Raw genomic sequence first — 18,215 nt, forward strand, 5'->3', positions numbered from 1 at the left:
AGCATGCCAAAGCAATAGTAATTTTCTTAAACTTCACATGCCTATGGAATTTATGTACTCCTGCATTAGCACCCAGCAGTGGCTGCTGTGACTGGAGGGATAGAGTGGAGGCACAGTTGGTTTCCCCATAGGCACATGAGGTAGCTCACAATGACCATCAATGCATATAGCTAATTATGTGCAGAGCAGCAGTCCTCCCATTTCAGAGGAAAAAAGAAACGCAGCCCAAACCACCATATGATATGTAAGATTTTGTCATTTCTCTCCTTAATTTTTATTAATTTGTAGTCTGTTGAAATTTAATGATGAAATTACTTCAGAAGAGCCTTAACAGCCCTTTTTGAATACAGCTGTATTTCTCTAGTTCAACTCTATTGTGTCCCTTGTTGTCTACTTTCACTTTTCAGGTCACTCTTGATTATTGGCAAAGGCAGTATCTGTCTTTTCCTAGCCATCTGGTGCAAGTCTTGCACCTTATTTCTGCTTCACAACTAGCTTAGTAGGTAGCATTTCCTCAGTGGAAGGAGAAATGGGAAATGTAACCAATGACCCTGATTCCTTCCCCTCTACTCATACCTCTGGTAACTGCACTGATGGTTATGATTAATATTCTTTGCTGAACTAGGATCAAGCCATACTGCCCCAGTAGTCTGCTATGTAGAAATCTTTACCAAGAGCAGGTTTAGGTATAAAAAGAGCAATGTGATATGAACTAGAGTGGTGTAGGAGAAGCTGCGCCATATGGTTTGAATGATGTTTACTGGTTAGAGGAGGGATCAAATAGTATGGAAAGGCTGGTACCTAGAGCGCCTGGGTTTGTTCTGAGGTTTATAGTTCAACACTGATTACTGCTGCTACCTTCTTATGAGGTGACCTTAGCGACAAGCGTAGGATTTCTGTTTATTTAATTTATAATATATCCTTTCGCTTTATGATCTGGGTAATCTTGCCTTGTGGCCTTTAGAATGCGTTACTGCAGTGTGTTCTGTGAGAGCTGAAGGGTCACTGGGCTTTTTGAGCCAAAAGGGCTCAAAAGCTGCAGCTAGGATAGCCTGCAGCAGCCTTCCTGGCTAACTGTTTTGACCAAATTCTGTGTTTCAGCTTGCTAAAAATGGTTTTAGCCTCTTGTTTACTTCTGTCTTTTTAACCTGGAGATCCTGGGTGCAGGTTGGCAGCTAGCTGTTTGATACAGTCTTAGCGAGTGAGAAAGAACTAAAGTAGTTAACTATTCATAGATTATTGGAAGTTTGGAAGGGTATTTTTGGTGAAAAGATTCAAAATACTCAAGTTTTCTTTCTTTTATCTGAAAGATCTCAAATTTGCTGCCACATTCAGATGGGCACAAAGCCTGTGTACAAAATGTATTTTAGCAGGATGGTGATTACAATGGGAAATTTGGTTGAAGTTTTTGATTTAAAAGAAAAAATAAGACTGAATCTGAAAGACATGCAACTTCAAATAGAGCACAGATTAAAATTAGGGGAAAAAAAAAAAACAAACCCAAAACCAAACCTTATTTGATAAGATGTTGACTCATTTTTATTCAATAAGTGAAAAGATTTAGCGCTGAAACATGGTGATCATAACTTTTTCATAGGGGAAGAAAAATCCAGTGATCAGCACATCACTTTCTAACTCTATTAAAGCAGTTCTAAGAGGACATTTGATCACTTAAAATTACAAGGCTGTCTTGAATTTCCTTTTTATTCTTACTCATATAAACCTTCAGTAAATACAGTGGGATTTTCCTCTTAGTAAAGATTTGGTTATTAGGTTAATAATACACTTTTAACAGGACCTACTTAATTTCCAGGGCCACAGAATTATTACAAAAATAATCTAATTTTGAATTCTGGGGAGATTCAGACAAAGATGTTACACTTTTTTAATCTTATGTGTCTCTGCAGTGGTATTATGAAAGTTCAGATTTGTCTCCAGTGTTTTATCTTCAATAATGTCACGTCTCAGTTCTGACTTAAAACAAGTTGCAAGTTTTTTCTTGATTATTTTTTTCCCTTCCTTTTAAAAATGATAATGAAGTGAGGATCACTGTCTTGGTAAAAGCAACATTTTCAAACTTTGAATATACCTGTAAGCAAAACCCATTATATTCTTTCACTTGTATTTTAGTTCTATGCTTTTGAGCATACCTACACAGTGCCAGTACTGATATTAAGGAATTTTAAAGGGATTAGCAGGTCTGGAGTGCTCATTAACCAAACCTAATTCAGAAATTAACAGATACTTTATCCAGCTTTTGTGCTCTATTTGTAAGATCATGTTTTGGTCAAGTCAAGCATAAATGAGGCAGAGAGTTAAATCCAATGGTAAAAAAAAAAAAAAAAAAAAAAAAAAAAAAAAAAAAAAAAAAAAAATTACGCTGTTGAGACCCAGTGCCATATCATGTTGGTGTGGAAGATGTATATAGTCCTGTGCAGTGTGGTGTCTAGAACACCACTACAGTGATGCTGTGATTGTCAGTCTGCCATGACACTTTGACATCCACAGCTGATTATTACCACTGTGTATTGACCTCAACGTTTGCGCTGTTATTATCTCGTCTGTCAATATATGTGGGTCCATAGTATGGATTTTTCGAAGCATTTTCACCTCTGTCACAGCAGGTCCATTTCTAAGGTCAGATGCTGCTTTTATGACAGCAGTAGGAGATATTTGGAAATGTTCAGTAAAAACTTCCAATAGCATTAGAGGCTTTTTACTCTTCGGAAAATCCTACGTTTCCTTGCTGCTCCTTTTAATGTTCATTGAACTAAGCTCTAAAATATTTAGGACCTTCCTTTCATATTCATTCATCCTTCTGAGGCTGGATATTTCTCCCTCTGAATTCTGATGTGTTTCTGTATTTAAAGAGCTGATTTAGTATTTTTTTTTTTTTTTTTTCATTTGGGGAGGAGTTGGTGAAATAGGGACTTAACTAACTAATGGCGGGGTGGGGTGGGGGTGGTCCTATTGCTTGTTCTCTGATTATGGCATGTTTCTTTCCGATAATCATAGTCATACTTACTTAGTAGGTATTTGAACTGTTTCTTCTTTTTCACTGTAAAATAAAAAGATGGCCAAAATTCTAAAACAAACATCCAAGAAAAAGATTCTTGTGCTGAGAATTTTGTGTTCTACTTAAGCATAGAGGATACCTTCAACAGTATAAATTAAAAAAAAAATAGAAATTGTAGCCTACTGAGTAAATGATTGTCCTCATTTCAGCTGGGATAGAGTTATTTTTTTATTCTTGGTTGCTGGTGCAGTGCTGTGTTTTTGGTGTGAGAACAATGTCAATAACATGCTGATGGGTTTGGTTGTTGCTGGGTGATGTTCATACTAGGTCAAGGACCTTCCATTTCTCAGGCCCTGCCAGCGAGAGGGCTGGAGGGGCACAGCAAACTGGGAGGGGACAAGCCAGGACAGCTGACCTGAACCAGCCAAAGGGGTATTCCATACCATGGGATGGCATGCTCAGTATATGAACTGGGCGGGGGTGGCCAGGGCCTGCCAGGCACTGCCTGGAGACTGGCTGGGCATCGGTCAGCAGGTGGTCAGCAATTGTATTGTGCATCCCTTGGGTGGGTTCTTTTCCTTTTGGGTTTTATTCCTCTCCCCCCACCCTTTTTTATTATAATTGTTGTTATTATTACTTTTATTTTATATTTATTATTAAGTTCTTCCTGTATCAACCCACAAGTTTCACCTTTTTCCTAATTTTCCTCTCCATCCCTCTAGAGTGGCAGGGAGCAAACAAGTGACTGCATGGTACTTACTTGCCAGCTGGTGTTAAACAATGATGATGATTCATCCAAATCATTGAGATTTTACTGGGTGTTAATGAAAATGACAAGCTGCCCACAGATGCTCCACAGAAAAGGCTCATGCACATTTCGGGGAGGTAGAAAGATGCCTTTAGATCCACTTTTTTTGCTACAGAGATAATGTAATTAAACAGTTGCATAACTCGGTATGTATTTTCCTGTGAAGTCAGAAGGAGATTAGTATGTATAAAATGAACATATCAAAATATATTGGTATTATAACACAAGAGTGTTGTAAGATGAATGTAAATCAGCAATATTGGGATTTCCTATACCGGATGATAACCATAGTAGCACAAATAAATGTCTTTGAAACCTGTTAATTTTTTACACTCACTGCTTACCAAGTTAACTTGCTCCTTCATGAAGTTGCTCTGCCTCCTGATTATTCTGGTGGTGGCTCAGATCTGAACTGCCCGCTTCCTTGCTTTAGGTGATGGGTGTTTGGTACGCTCTGTTTACAGAAGGGGAATCCTCTTCTGGCTGATGCCAAATCACACTGTCTGTCTTTGTCTTTCCTAGTTAAAAAGAACTGCTCACAAAGCTGTTATGTTGCTGCCAAATTTTATGGAAGGAACTGTAGAGGTATTTGTCATAAGCATTTGGTTCAGGATCGCGCTGGAACTGCATCAGGTTGAAATAAGGTCATGACCAGGCTAGAGCTTCTTAAGCCAGCAAGGTCAAGGGTGCTGTTAGAAACTGAAGACTTAATGACCGTTCACTTTGTGAACAACTGGGACTTCAGTGATAATAACAAATGCTGCCTAAAAATCTACTATGAGGGTTTTAACAATTTTGGAGTCTTCAAGAGAAACAAGAGTATAAATAACCACTTTTGCAGAAGAAGGCATGAATTAAGTGATCAGGACTGCCTCTGTAGCCTGCCACAAGGTTTTTATTGTGACTCATGATGGAAGTATGGCTGAGAAGGGTTGGTGTAACTTGTGCAGTTTGCAGAAATAAACTAGGTCAGCAAACTGCAATGATAAATCAACAGTGGGTCAACTTGCCTTTTGTATATGTAGCGTTTGTACGTGCTCCCTCATTGTCTGAAGATTACCAGAAGCCTAAAAAACATGAGGAAAGAAATGGGAAAACGTTCCAGCAATACGTTATAACACAAAGCCGTGCTCTCAAGAAACAAGATGCACAAAAAGCTGTTGATCTACATGTATTGCTGTTGACTGAAATGTAGTTTACCTAAAATAGTGGTGAGGTAAATCAGTCGGACATACATGGCATAATGATGAACAATGGAGCACCTACGCTGATTCACTGTTAGTTTGATCTGTGCCAGACTTTGGTTACCACATCCATTGTTTATGCATATGAAGACATGAGAGAGCTCACACAGTGTCAGGTTGATTAGGTTAGTTCAAATTATTGTAGTGCCTCTGTTATTCCAAGCAAGTTGACTTTGCGGTAGAGTGGATGTAGAACATTCACACAAGCACTTATAGTTCCACCCGTGCATAGATGATCCCTTCCAGCTACAGATAGTAACCCCGTGTTCTTACACTGTCGCCTAAAAGCTTCCTGGCTTTTTGACAGTTGATACTGAAGATAGTGTTCAAATTCAAAAGTCAGTCTAGGCATTCTGCTCTGTCATCTGGATCCTGAAATGCCATCGCCCAAAGTGTCTTAATTATATGAAGAAACCAATGCAAACATCCTGCATCAGTGGGAAAATTTTGAAGTAGGCAAGGGTTTTAAAGTCCTGCGCATGCATATTTACTAATTAAGTAGGATGGCATTTATGCACAGCATATTCATCAACCTGTGTGTTCATGGAGCAAAAATTTGTCCCTTATCTGTCATTTATATTTTTATTTTACACATGTTAAATGCAGAAAAAAAGCATTTTGTTAGCTCACTGGTGTTGAGAAGCTATTGTAGTATCATTCTGAACTTGCTAGCCTTCAGGTGGCATACCTCATACTTTAAGGTGGTTGCTTAATAAACAAAGCTTCTGTGTGTGTAAGTGTGTGAGTTAGCTCAGTCACTCCAATTAAATAATCTTGCATTCACATATTCTGAATTTTGTACTTTAAATTGATTGCTTATGGTCTTTTTAGCTTGTTATATATATTCTCTCCCATAATTGGTTGATGAGGTTTAATTGAGTTTTATAGACTTTTGTATCTGCTTACTAAATCTGTATCTTTGTAAGACTCAAATAATTAAATGTTGCGAATCAATGTTTATTTTATTTTTCACACTCACACCTTTCCCCTTGGGAATTAATTTTCTTAGTTACTCTAAAAATTGTTACTCTCTTTGTAATGATGAAAGTGGAATAAGATTAGCTTCTGTGACAAAAGGGATACTCAGAATTCAAAATGAATTATTATTTGGACATTGTAACAAAAATATTAAAAATCTAACACCTCAAATTCCATGGAAGAGTGAGGTAACCTGCCTTTAAAAAAAAGGGAGGTAGGCATAGCTGGGTAGCCACAGAGCTGTTCATCCTGAATGATATGGGAAATAGAAGAAATTGAATGTGAAAAGCTCTCTCTGACACACCCTAGAAAAAGGAAAACAGCAGTAGCATCAATACTTCTAAATTGTAGTTGTCATGCACACCTGTTTGCCATGGAAAGATTCTACTGGTTTGAAATTCTGTTTGTAAAATCAGTGATACAGATTGGTGTAGCAGTGTTTAACAACAGATGGAATCTGCTCCAGTTTCATCTAACCTCTTCACTTGCTAATTCTGCTCACACACTGAACCTCTGAACAGGTTTCAGTAGGGTGCCATATATTGCTGCTGTTTCCATCCAACATCCATTTATTGTGAAATATCTGTCCAAAATTATACTGCCTTAAAAACACAGATTACATAGTAGCCAACCCTAGATCAGTGTTTGAATCCTGCCTGAGATCATAGGCAGAGCAGAACTTCTGAGCTGAGTGACATAAATGGCTCCCTGAATCCATTAACTTCTAAGGGGTTTTTAATGTCTTATAGTGACTTATTTCTCTGTGCTCTGGCAAAAAGATTTGTCTTGAAGGAAATACCTTGTTACTCAAACTCAATAATTTCTTTTACTTATGGGCTTTTTACAGCACACAAAATAAAGGTGTTGAGGAAAAAATGAAACTAGTATCTTTAAAATAAATTTAGGAGTGTCTTTTCCTCAGACCACATTTTATGGTTACCATTAATATCCCTGCAGACTTCCTGTAGTTAAAAGAAGCAGCAGCATGTGACCCCCAGGAATCTAGAAGGAAGTAGTCTGCAGAGAGGGACTGGAGGTGCAGTTTTGAAAGATTAAAAGGATATATTGAACAGAATTTTTAGCTTAGTCATTGGGGGTGGGGGGCAGGGGAAAGGGGACCCACTATCTTTGGAGCTGACTGGAAGCTATATCTGCAAGACATGCAGCAGAAAAACAAGTCTGTTCTGCCTGTAGTGTGAGCGCAAGTGCAACTTTGATCCAAAAGGAAAGTGATCAGGCTAGGGACAGCTCATGCACTATTTTGGGAGACTGCCAGGAAGTGATAATTGTCTTTGTTAACAGCCCTGGTCATGAAGAGTTTTATTCTAAAACCAATAATCTACCCAAATCCTTTCTTAAAAACACTGTATGTGTAAAAATAATATGAATACTTGTATATTTATGTGTATATATGTATGTGCACAGATGTCCATATGTTTGTGTATATATATAACGTCTCTTGTATAAGGTATGACAGTGTTGCACATCATCTTAGGGAAGACCATAAGCAAGGCTAGCTGTGCAAGGAAAAAGTACCTTGTTAGAACAACTAGTATGAGAGGGAGGGAGGCACAGGCAGGTGCTTAGGCCAGTTATCCTTTCTAGACTGAAGGTCTGGTTGTGTTTGAATGCTGATCTGTTCTGTCCACCTACGTATGATAGCAGACTGCATTACTTGAAAGATGCTGTCACTTCAATTTAATTACTATTCTTTGCCATGACTAGCTGTTCAATGTTAAACATTTCCTGGTGATCTGCACTATTGTGGTTATATAAGCTAAGCAAAAAGATACAGAAGCTAGCCTGTAACCAGAATTCCTTTCTTGCTGTCTTGTCAGAATTTCTGTGTACACCACAAGCTTGTGCTGAGGACTGATACATACTGACATGCACTTTCCCTATGGTGGTGCTGTGCTCTACCTTTAACTCAAAAAGCAGCTGTAGAAACTGTTCTGAAATACTTGTATTAACCATGATAAACTCTTAGAATATTTCTGAAGTGCATCCGTAACAGTGCGTAAGGAATGGAGCTATGAGACATGATGAGGTTTTACTGCATTTAATCCCTTTAGCTGAACCATCTTGGAACTGCCTTGTGTACTCTAATGGCTACATTAGGGTTGCAGCTACATAAGTCAGTATGAGCTAATGCGATTGTATCTGTGCTAAAGCAGGTAAGAGGCAAGAAATGTTATAGTGACATTTTTGTATTATCAAACAGATGATTAAGTAAAGCATGTTAAAGAAAGATGACAGTGGGCTACTTTTTAACGTTTGCTTTAGGAAAAGCACACTGTTGATATGGGAGATTTGGGACAATATGGTAGCTGGGTGGAGGAGGACTCAAGTACGCAAGAATGCAAAGAAACACTCCCAGTAAAGGCTGTTCTGCAGAAACGCTGAAGCTATGCATGTATTTGGAGTAAAAATTATTCCTGTGAACTGAAATATGTGAGACATCTACTTAAAAGGGACTGTTTGATTAGAGGCATATTGGTGCTAGCTCTGTTAAACATTTCCTTCATTGGCCTGTTGGGAAATTTGCTGTCTCCAAGCTGGCTTATATTCAGCAAGTTGCTGAAGTCTGTAGTTGTATTTGAGAAGTCAGGTAATTTACTGCTTTCATGACAGCCTAGTTGCTGAGCAAATGGTTTATCGTGATTTATGGGTAGGAGTAGAAGAACTGGCTTGAGCAGGAGGGCTGTGAAATGGTCAATCTGTTTTCAAAACCTCACGTCTGAAACAATGATAGATGGGCAGTATTGTTAAAACTGTGAATGGTAAAGCTATTTTGCACAGTGCCAGGTTAGCTATGTTACATCCTGTGATAGTGGATTGAGGATAATTCAGGAGTCATTCTGGGACTGGGGAGGGAGGCTGGGAATGCATATGAGAGTTACATAGGCAGTCTGTTACTAGCTATCCTTGAAGTATGTTTGTGTTGGTTTGACTGGCTGGTAACTAAGCACCCACCAGCTGCTCGCTCACTTCTCCATCCCCCTCTGGTGAGATGCGAGAAAGAACAGGAAGAACAAAAGCAAGAAAAACTCACGGGTTGTAATAAAGGTAGTTTAATAAGTGAAGGAAAGAAATTAAAATTAAAAAAAAGTGATACAAAGTCAGTCACTTACAGTCTCCTACCAGTATACCAATGCCTAGCCAGTCCCCAAGCAATGGCTATGTTGGAAAGGTGAAACCCATGGGTTTTATTGCTGAGCACAACATATATAATGGGCATATAGGCAGGGAATTGGTTAGTTCTGGTCAACTGTCCCAGCTCTGTCCTATCCAAACGTCTTTCTTAGCCCCAGCCTATCATTGGGGGTGCAAAGTGAAAAACAGAAAGGCCTTGAGGCTATGCGATCACTGTTCGGCAGCTGCTCAAATGTCGGTATGCTATTAACGCCGTTTCAGTCACAGATACAGAACACAGCCCCATACTGGCTGCTGTGAAGCTTCCCAGCCAGAACTAGTACAATCCCTTGCAGCATATAACAGAATAAAACCACATTAAAATAACTTCTTCAACAATGGTACCAGGTCAGTGTAACTTCAGATATTGAGAAGACAGCATTTGAGTATGGAAAGAACTGTGTCCATATTGTACTTCTGACAAAACAAGACACAGTCTTTGCTTCCTGACAATACCGATTCCGTTCCAGTCCATTGTGGCTGAACAATACAGATGCTGTATTTCTGAATAATGATTGTGGACAAGGAGAATAGTATAAAACATCTATTGTCTGGCAGAACAGATCTTACTTCTTCCTTATTTCTCAATTGAGTGAAGACATTGAAATTTGTTATATACTGTATTGTTTTTTTCAAATTAATAAGCTGAAAGTTAAGATGTTAGTGTCCTTTGGAAAAGCATGTAATGAATACACATACATCAGATGTTATGGCACACATTTTGTAGAGAGGTACACTCAAATTATGTATAAGGGCAAGTATTTTCTAAATGCATGTATTAAATCAGTGACATCTCTGCACATATTATGCTTGATAAGTACAATTGAAGGGTATAAGAACATGTGATAAAATATGACACAAATTACATGCTACACATGGTATCCCTATGAGTTAATCTGAAATGACTGGCATCTTTTTTCCAGTGGTTTTGAGCGTGCATGCCCTATGTTGGCAGTATGGCAAAAGTTCATAGAGGTGGAGGTCTTGCTGTGGAAGTGATGAGACTGAAGGTGTGTCTGTTGTGATGTCAAACATTTAGTAGTGCTGAGGTGCTATTAGAAGGGGCTGCAGAGTAGATTAGCTCACAAACTAGTGTTATCTTCTCACATTATGGGTGTAAGCAGCTTCTGGCTCTCCACACTTGTTATTATGGGCAAACCTAGAATCATCTTCAGTTCGTCAGACTGCCTCTTCTCCATTTTTAACCTCTTTCATGTGATGAATAGGAGGTCACACAGATAATTTTTTTGTTTTCTTTTTTTGTCAACGCTTGTGATGTTTCAGATGAGAAGAAAGAAGCAACAAATAAAACTCTTAGGCCTCACCTTTGTGTAATCTTGTGGAAATTCCCTGAGGAGAAAGGCTTTGGGCTGTTGGTGGCCGAGAACCTTGACATGGCCCAGCAATGTGCACTTGCAGCCCATAAAGTCAACTGCATCCTGGGCTGCATCCAAAGAAGCATGGCCCGCAGGTTGAGGGAGGTGGTTCTCCCCCTCTGCTCTCATGAGACCCCACTTGGACTAGTGCATTCAGCTCTGGAGTCCCCAGCATAAGAAGGACATGGGCCTGTTGGAGATGGTCCAGAGGAGGGCCCCAAAGATGATCAGCGGGCTGGAGCACCTCTCCTATGAAGACAGGCTGAAAGAGCTGGGGTCCTTTAGCCTGGAGAAGAGAAGGCTCTGGGGAGACCTTATAGCAGACTTCCAGTACCTTGAGAGGGGCAGTTTACAAGGGCATGTTAGTGATAAGACACAGGGTAATAGCTTTGACCTGACAGAGAGCAGATTCAAGGTTAGATACTAGGAAGAAATAATTTACTGTGAGGGTGGCAGGACACTGGAACAGGTTACCTGGAGAAGCTGTGGATGCCCCATCCCTGGCAGTGTTCAAAGCCAGGCTGGATGGGGCTTTGAGCAGCCTGGTCTAGTGGAAGGTGCCCCTCTCCATGGCAGGGGGATTGGAATTAAATGTTCCCTAAGATGCCTTCCGACCCAAATCATTCTATGATTTGTCCTAGCTGTGAAAGATGGATTTTTTTGTGTTTTTTTTTTTTAACCCATTCTTTTCCTTCAGCTTGCTATTTGGAGTTCCATTTTGAAGAAAATTAGTAATATTTTTATTCACTTTTGCCTTGTAGGTTAATCTCCGAGCCACTGATGTGAAGCTTATGCGCCAGCTACTGATCATCAATGAAAGTATTGAATCAATCAAGTGGATGATTGAAGAGAAAGCCATTGCCAGCAGAGGTAGCAGCTTGAGTGGCAGCCTGTGCAGCTTGCTGGAAAGTCAGGAGACGTCCCTTCATGACAGCTGTAACAGTTTACAAGACTGTAGTGATGGACTGGATGGAATATCAGTGGGGAGTTATTTGGACACCTTAGTGGATGATGTCCCTGGTCACCAAACCCCTTCAGATATGGAGAAGTTCAGTGATTCTTCTATTATGGAGGACTCACAGCCTCTGCATAGGCATCCCAAAATTGATTCAGATGAGTACTACTGTTTTGGTTAATAAAGTTCCAGAGGGACACAAATGCACTTGTACTTACCCTTTTGTACTTACCCTTTTTCTTTGCTGCTATTTTATTTCATATGCAAACTCTACCCCCACCCCAACTTCATTTGGAAGGAAGACATAACATGATACTTTCATTCCACTTCATAGCTTTTCTGTTGCTTCGAATACATTTTCTCCTTTGTCGGTTGGGCTTTCCTCTTTCTCAGCTTTTCTTTTTCTAATTTATTTTTGTAATTTTTCTTCTGTTTGTTTTAGTCTTTTATAGTGCTGTGTTTACAGGTCTTTAAAAGTGGTGAAGGAAAAGCTTTGTCTTTAAAATGAGACATCCGGGCATGACAGCAACAGTTCTGTTCTTCTTGGCAATAAAGTATCTTCTGATACACATATGTTGTGGTAAATTTTCTTGACTACCAGGTTTGGCCTTTCCAAAGACAATTCTTATTGAGCCTTAAATCTGAATGTTGAAAATACCTCTACAATATAATTTTCCTTTTGTAAGCAATGATATTTGATTCTGTTAGGCTGTCTTCACTTGGAATATAAAATATCCTAAACTTTTCTGTGGGGTTTCTTTCATCTTGAATGTTCTCATCCTTATTGTCTAATTATGATTTTAAATTCTGTGCTTCATTGGTGTCTTGCAGTGATGCATTCCAGTGCTAGAAGCTCTGCCTATGAGTATATTTCATGTTTTGTGCTTTAAACCTTTCATTTTCATTGAACCTACTATTTTATAGGCATAGTCTGTATCCCTTAAAAAAATGAAGGGCATATCCCACAATAAAAATACCCAATTCTAATAGTTTGGGTTCTGACCCAAAAGTCCTCAGTGGAGTTACTTTAAAAACATAATTTGAATTTTTGAAAATTTTTACCTTGAAATGTTGTGGGATGTGGACAGCACTGGTGAAACATTTTACAAGAGGCAACAAGCTAGAAGCCCCCAACCTTAACAAGCTGATTTTGCTTTTACCAAATATTACTAAAAGAGAGTGTTGCCCTGCTGTCTTTTTGTTTCCTGTTTTACAAATAAGAGTTTACTTTAACCTTTTTGTGCCTACCGGTACGGTTATGAGGTATGGCTAGTCGATCATATTGGAAGCATGTGAGAAGAAAAACAGGAAGAAACTGCTCTGTGAGAAGTCTCTGGCTTTGAGCCATAATAATAAAATAACAAATAAACAAGGTTTTTAACCTTCTCCAGTAAAGAAGAAATAAGAATAAAAATAAAAGAAATAGAATGGAACTGTACACTTTAACAGATTAATGAATGTGTATTTCCAGTTTCCAGATAATGAAAGAGGTGTTGATACTGATGCATCATCTAAAAGTGTCCTGTCTTGCCATGTCTGTATACCTACTGCCAGTAGATCATGAAATTCCCTCACTGAAGAAACTAGTGTTTGCCAAGTGTAATACAGGCTCCCTATTCAAAATACATTTTATGCATTCTGAAGGATTAAAGCTAGTATATGCAGCAGTCAACATATGTTGGTTTGGTTCATTTTGAGAGAAAGTAATAGTCCAATAAGATTCTGCTCATTCAAAACATGTCTCCATGAATCTTTCTTGTCCAGCCTTGATCAACATCGAATGTGGAGAAAGGGTAAAAACTCAAGAAATTTGAAGTGGCAGTTTGTGCTTTGTGGTTAGCTCCATTACTTCTCAATACAGTAGATGTCTCTGTCCACCAGAATTAAAAGACAAGGTATGTATATTTTGCATCAAACATCATGATTTATTGAAATAGAGTGAAGAAATATGTGGTTATCAAGAATGAGGGTTCTCATTTCCAACTTCTGAGATCAACCAGGATATTGCAGATAGCTTGAAGGAAAACAGAGGCAAGCCTTCAAATGCTCACTTAACATTTTCAGTTTTTTTCGATCCTTCCCTAGCTTATTACTGCTGGACATATTTTGGGAAAAAAAAAAAAAAAAAGGAAAAAAAATCTTGGAAAAAATAATTTCTTGGTGTGACATTAAATAGAATATCAACTGTGAATTCAAAATAGGTTTTATTACTTTAAATTATTTGAATCTAGGGAACAGAACTAGCTCCCTGGTATAAAACTCTGACTCTTTAAAGTGTTTCTACCTTTATTGCTTGGCATGAAAGTTAAACATCAGGATGTGTACTCCCTCTGAATGTAATGAATGTGCAATATATACAGCCTTTTCTTCTCCAACTGAGATTTTGGGCAGTAGACCAAGACACAGATAAAATTTTTCTGCTATGAAGGAAATTCAAAAAATATTAACATACCTTCTGCAATAGCCACTAGAGTTATGCTGAAATTACTTCAAGGAAAATACTGGCTGTAGCTGTCACCCACCTACTCACAACTGTAATACTGGATAAAGAGTAATTACACCAGTGATAGATCTATCATGTTGTGATTAAAAAGTTCATTTAACTGGGAATCAAAGCTGGCAGAAAAAAAAACCTACTACAAGAAGTGGTGAAATAAAAACTATGTGATTAGAAGCTTTTATTCCTATATGTCTGCTGACTGGATGTACAGAAAGAGTACAAATGACAAAACAGAGATTCCAGGAGTCTCTTAGAAGCAAACAAGAATTTCCAGGTGCATGTTTCTCATATCCAGGAACATAAACACCTTGGTTTTTATTATTGAAGCATAAAAACTTCAAAGATTTAGGCTTTACTTACATTCCCTTATTGTATTAATAGGACTTCATAGCAAAAAGATAATAATCTACTCTTGACTTCCTACTTTAGACAGACCATGAAATTTTATTATTTCCTAAATGAATCCAATAACTCTCAAATGAAACTTTACTATTTAGGCAATGGAAGATGTTCAATATTCCTTAAAAAAAAAGACTACCTGTTGTGTAATTAATTTTGCTTTTAAAGAGTTTACATATTTCTTCCACACACCTCTTGACTTGTTTCGCCTTGGTCTTGCAAAGGTTTTGTCATGTCAAAAGGGATCTGGATGCCCTCTTCTAGCATTTTGTAGAGCTGGGTTCTTTTTTCCCTTGAGTGTCCTTGCAATATTTTTTTTCTGATTTACAGAACTAAAAAACAATATTCAGCAGTATAGGGCAGGGTATCTGAAATCACTTTAAAAAGCTATGTCTCTTTCAAATGGATAAAAGCAGCATATTAAAAAAAAAGTGGAAAAATAGCAAATAGAATTCATTTATTCTCTGTCATTTTCTATCATCTTGTCTCTTCTGTCACGTAGCTTGCTTCCAATTTCAAGACAATTTGTGAAATCGCAGACAATAAGCAATACCCAGTTTGTTCTTATTTCCGTACTGCTAAAGTTTTGTTTTTGAAAGACATTCCACTATGTAAGCTGTGTAACTCCAAGACAATAAGGGGCAGTCAAAATGATAGATTTTATACGCTTTCTGTTTTAAAATAACTGTTACCTGCTAATAATAGGAACCAGCTAGTAAATGGATGTGCTTTTGTTGACAAACTGTTGAAGGAGAAGAAACAAAAATAACATTCAAACTTGCAAATCTGAAAACCATTGTGCTTTAAATATTTGACCAAGACAGCCTAGCTGTGAAGTTTTGTTGCATTTTCAAATGATAAATGAAAATTCTTTGAAATCTCTCTGCCATCTGCTGGCTGTAGTACTGATCTCAAGGTAGCATGGCTGTGTCTCCACAAATGCTGTGAGAGGATGGAGAACCAAGCAGGAGCTTGTGGATCCATCAGCAAGCCAGAAACATTGTACTGGGAACAGGCATCGCCTTTGAAGGTGCACTACCATTATCCTGCAAATTGAAACAGGATGATTAAAAAATGCAGAAATGTGGTGTATCTTGTTAAAATGAGTCCTGTCTTTTGAAGGGAATGGTAAAATGCTGAAAGTGCTGTCAAAATGTTTGAAAGTTTGATGTTTCAAAAGCCTTTCATTGCATTTCCCTTTGGAAAAAAAGAACTGGTTAATCAAGGTGGGTGAAGTGCAGTCTGAAATAATGTCTGATTACACCTTGTAGCTACATCTCATGCCATGGTATATAATCCACTGGAAACTTGGGAGGGGGGATGGTGGGGGGTAGTTACTTAGTAATCTTAAGCAGTTACTAAACTGTCTAAAACCCCTGTGCTAGTGTTCATGTTGCCAACACTTCTGGAACCAAGCCTAAAAGATGTGTCTTTGATATAAAGAATTAACACATACGTAATAAGCATGAGATCAGTAGAAAGCATCCATGACCTTGCAGCAAGGGAGGCTTTGTTTCACTTTAAATGTGCTCTGTTACAGCAATTTTGTCATTCTCAGAATAGCTATGAATTTACTATAGCATCCTGTCCTAAAACAAACAGAAGCTTCTCCCTCACATAAATTAGAGATAAATGCTACCTGAACTCGACCTTTCCATTGGTCAGAGATTAAATTTATCTATTAAGTATATCCAGAGTGAAAATAAAACAATTTCTTTTTTTCCTCATTGAATTTTCTATGCTATGGCATACCACAAATAAGATAAACGATCTTCATGAAGTCTTTCTAAAAGTGTGCTCTTCCAGCAAACTTGTCTGGTCTTCAGGGCTGACTGTTCCCTGTAGTCTTTCCTGGTTTTGTTGGCTCAGTACCAAAAGAAACAAGTTTGAACAGATCTTTTAGTTACTGTTAGGTGACTACATGACACAAATGCCTGAGAATAAAGCTTGGTAACATAATTTATCTTTGGGGGTTTTTTTCCCCTCAAAAAAAATTGGCTGTAGAAACCGTGTTGGTATTTCTGCTCAATTATTTTTTTTTTACCTTGTTTTTATATTGACATCCACACGGAAAGAAAGCAGCAGATTAAGCCCAGAGCTGAAATCATGCTTTTACCTGTGGACTGTAGAACACACTTACTCTCAGTGCAAACTTGTCAGCATTGCTGTGCCCAAAATTTTGTAGCCCACAACTATAACATTATGATAAATTCAAACCCTTTCATATGATCACTGTATCAGTCACCTTCTGGAAACCTGTGAGAACACTGAAACCTTTTTCATTTGGAAAGGATACTGCTTTGATTTTGTGAAGGAAAATGTTATTATTAGAACAGCATAAATTTTGGTTATGAATAATGAACTCAAAGGAAAACTATCTACAAAATAAAATTGAAACTCTCTTCAGGTAGGTACATGTCGTAGCAGTAGGCTGTGTTTCTCTTCAGCATCTTATACCACTTGAAAATAAAAAGCACTTTATTTTTCTTCAGATGGCATTATGTGAGGTTTAGTCACAAGTATTCAAAGTTGTTGTAAGAGCAAATAGTAGTCCCTTAAAAGAATGCACCCAAATACTGATTTAAAAAATATATTTTAAACTTTAGAAATTTTAATTGTAAACTAACTGTTTATTGTTGGCCAATTTCATTTTAAATAAAATCTTATTATTTATGCTCAATTTAATTTTTATTTGCATTCCAAATCAAATTCTAAGAACCAACATAACAGGAGAACAACGAATGCTATATGTGAGAGTATTTGTAGAAAATGGCTTGGTTAATCCTTTGTTCAAGTTTTTCTCTCAGAAATGTTCCCATCATCTTACCGCTTGTCTAAACAATAGTGCATGACTTACTAGGCAAATCAGAATTAAGAAATAAAACATAAAGTAGAATTTGTAATAAAATGATTGTGCTACCTTTTTTTTTTTGAGCAGGGGACACAACCCCCCCCCCCAAAACACACAACCAAAACCAAAAGCAAAGCAACAAAAAGCCAACAAAACAATAAACATTTCTTTAGGAACGGAAGGAAGAGAGACAATGACAGAATAGTTACTAATGCACCCAGTCCTGTGTGCATCCAAATGATAGTGGATCTCAATAGGTTAAAGACAGATCTGACCCTATGACCAACCTTGCAGGAGGCAGCCTAAATGCTGTACACATAGAAAACAAATCTGAATGCCTCCTCTGCATTTTCCATCATAAACCATTTTTTCAACTCTGCCTAAAAGTGTTTGTTAAACCAAGGAAAAAAAATTAATGAACCTAGCATTTGGTAGCCTGGCTTCCTAGATTGCTCGCTCTAGCCCTAAGACTGATTTCCAGGGGACTGCTCACATGTTTGAAAATAGAATGCTATACTTGTCTTAAAGTAGTACATGAATAACAATTTAAAAAAATGTTTCACAGGAATATTTGGTATTTATTTTCCCCCTATCCATTTTCTAAGAACTTTTATCTTACTCATGGTTGGTACCATTTGTTTTTCTAAAAGGCAGGCTTTTCCTCTGAACATGAGAGGACTCTCCCAATAGTTATATATTTTGGAATCAAATTATTCAGGCAAAGCTATCAACTGCTCAGTTTTTATCACAAATGGTCGAATTAGGGAGAACCTATTTACCTTTTGTGCATCTCTGAGAATTTTTATTACTCAGAAGACCGTCTCTTTCCCACAGGAATACAGTGCCCTTTGTTCCCTGACAACTGACTGTCTCACACAATTTGCACAGTCAAGTAA

At 37.9% G+C, this 18,215-nt stretch overlaps 2 protein-coding genes across 2 annotated transcripts in view; both read left to right on the plus strand.

Annotated features, from left to right (window-relative positions):
• Window positions 1-11,497, plus strand: part of TYRP1 (tyrosinase related protein 1) — a 63,780-nt gene extending 52,283 nt beyond the window's left edge. The window contains exon 9 of the mRNA XM_080371879.1: window positions 11,376-11,497. The gene's annotated coding sequence lies outside the window, so the exon portion shown is untranslated. The remainder of the gene's footprint in view (window positions 1-11,375) is intronic.
• Window positions 1-17,415, plus strand: part of LURAP1L (leucine rich adaptor protein 1 like) — a 29,757-nt gene extending 12,342 nt beyond the window's left edge. Inside the window, exon 2 of the mRNA XM_080371881.1 lies at window positions 11,376-17,415. Coding sequence (XP_080228007.1) covers window positions 11,376-11,750 — 375 coding nt within the window. The 3' untranslated portion in view covers window positions 11,751-17,415. The remainder of the gene's footprint in view (window positions 1-11,375) is intronic.
• The last annotated feature ends 800 nt before the right edge of the window (window positions 17,416-18,215 follow it).

Source organism: Falco punctatus (genome assembly GCF_963210335.1).
Source record: "Falco punctatus genome assembly, chromosome: Z".
Taxonomy (NCBI): Eukaryota; Metazoa; Chordata; class Aves; order Falconiformes; family Falconidae; genus Falco; species Falco punctatus.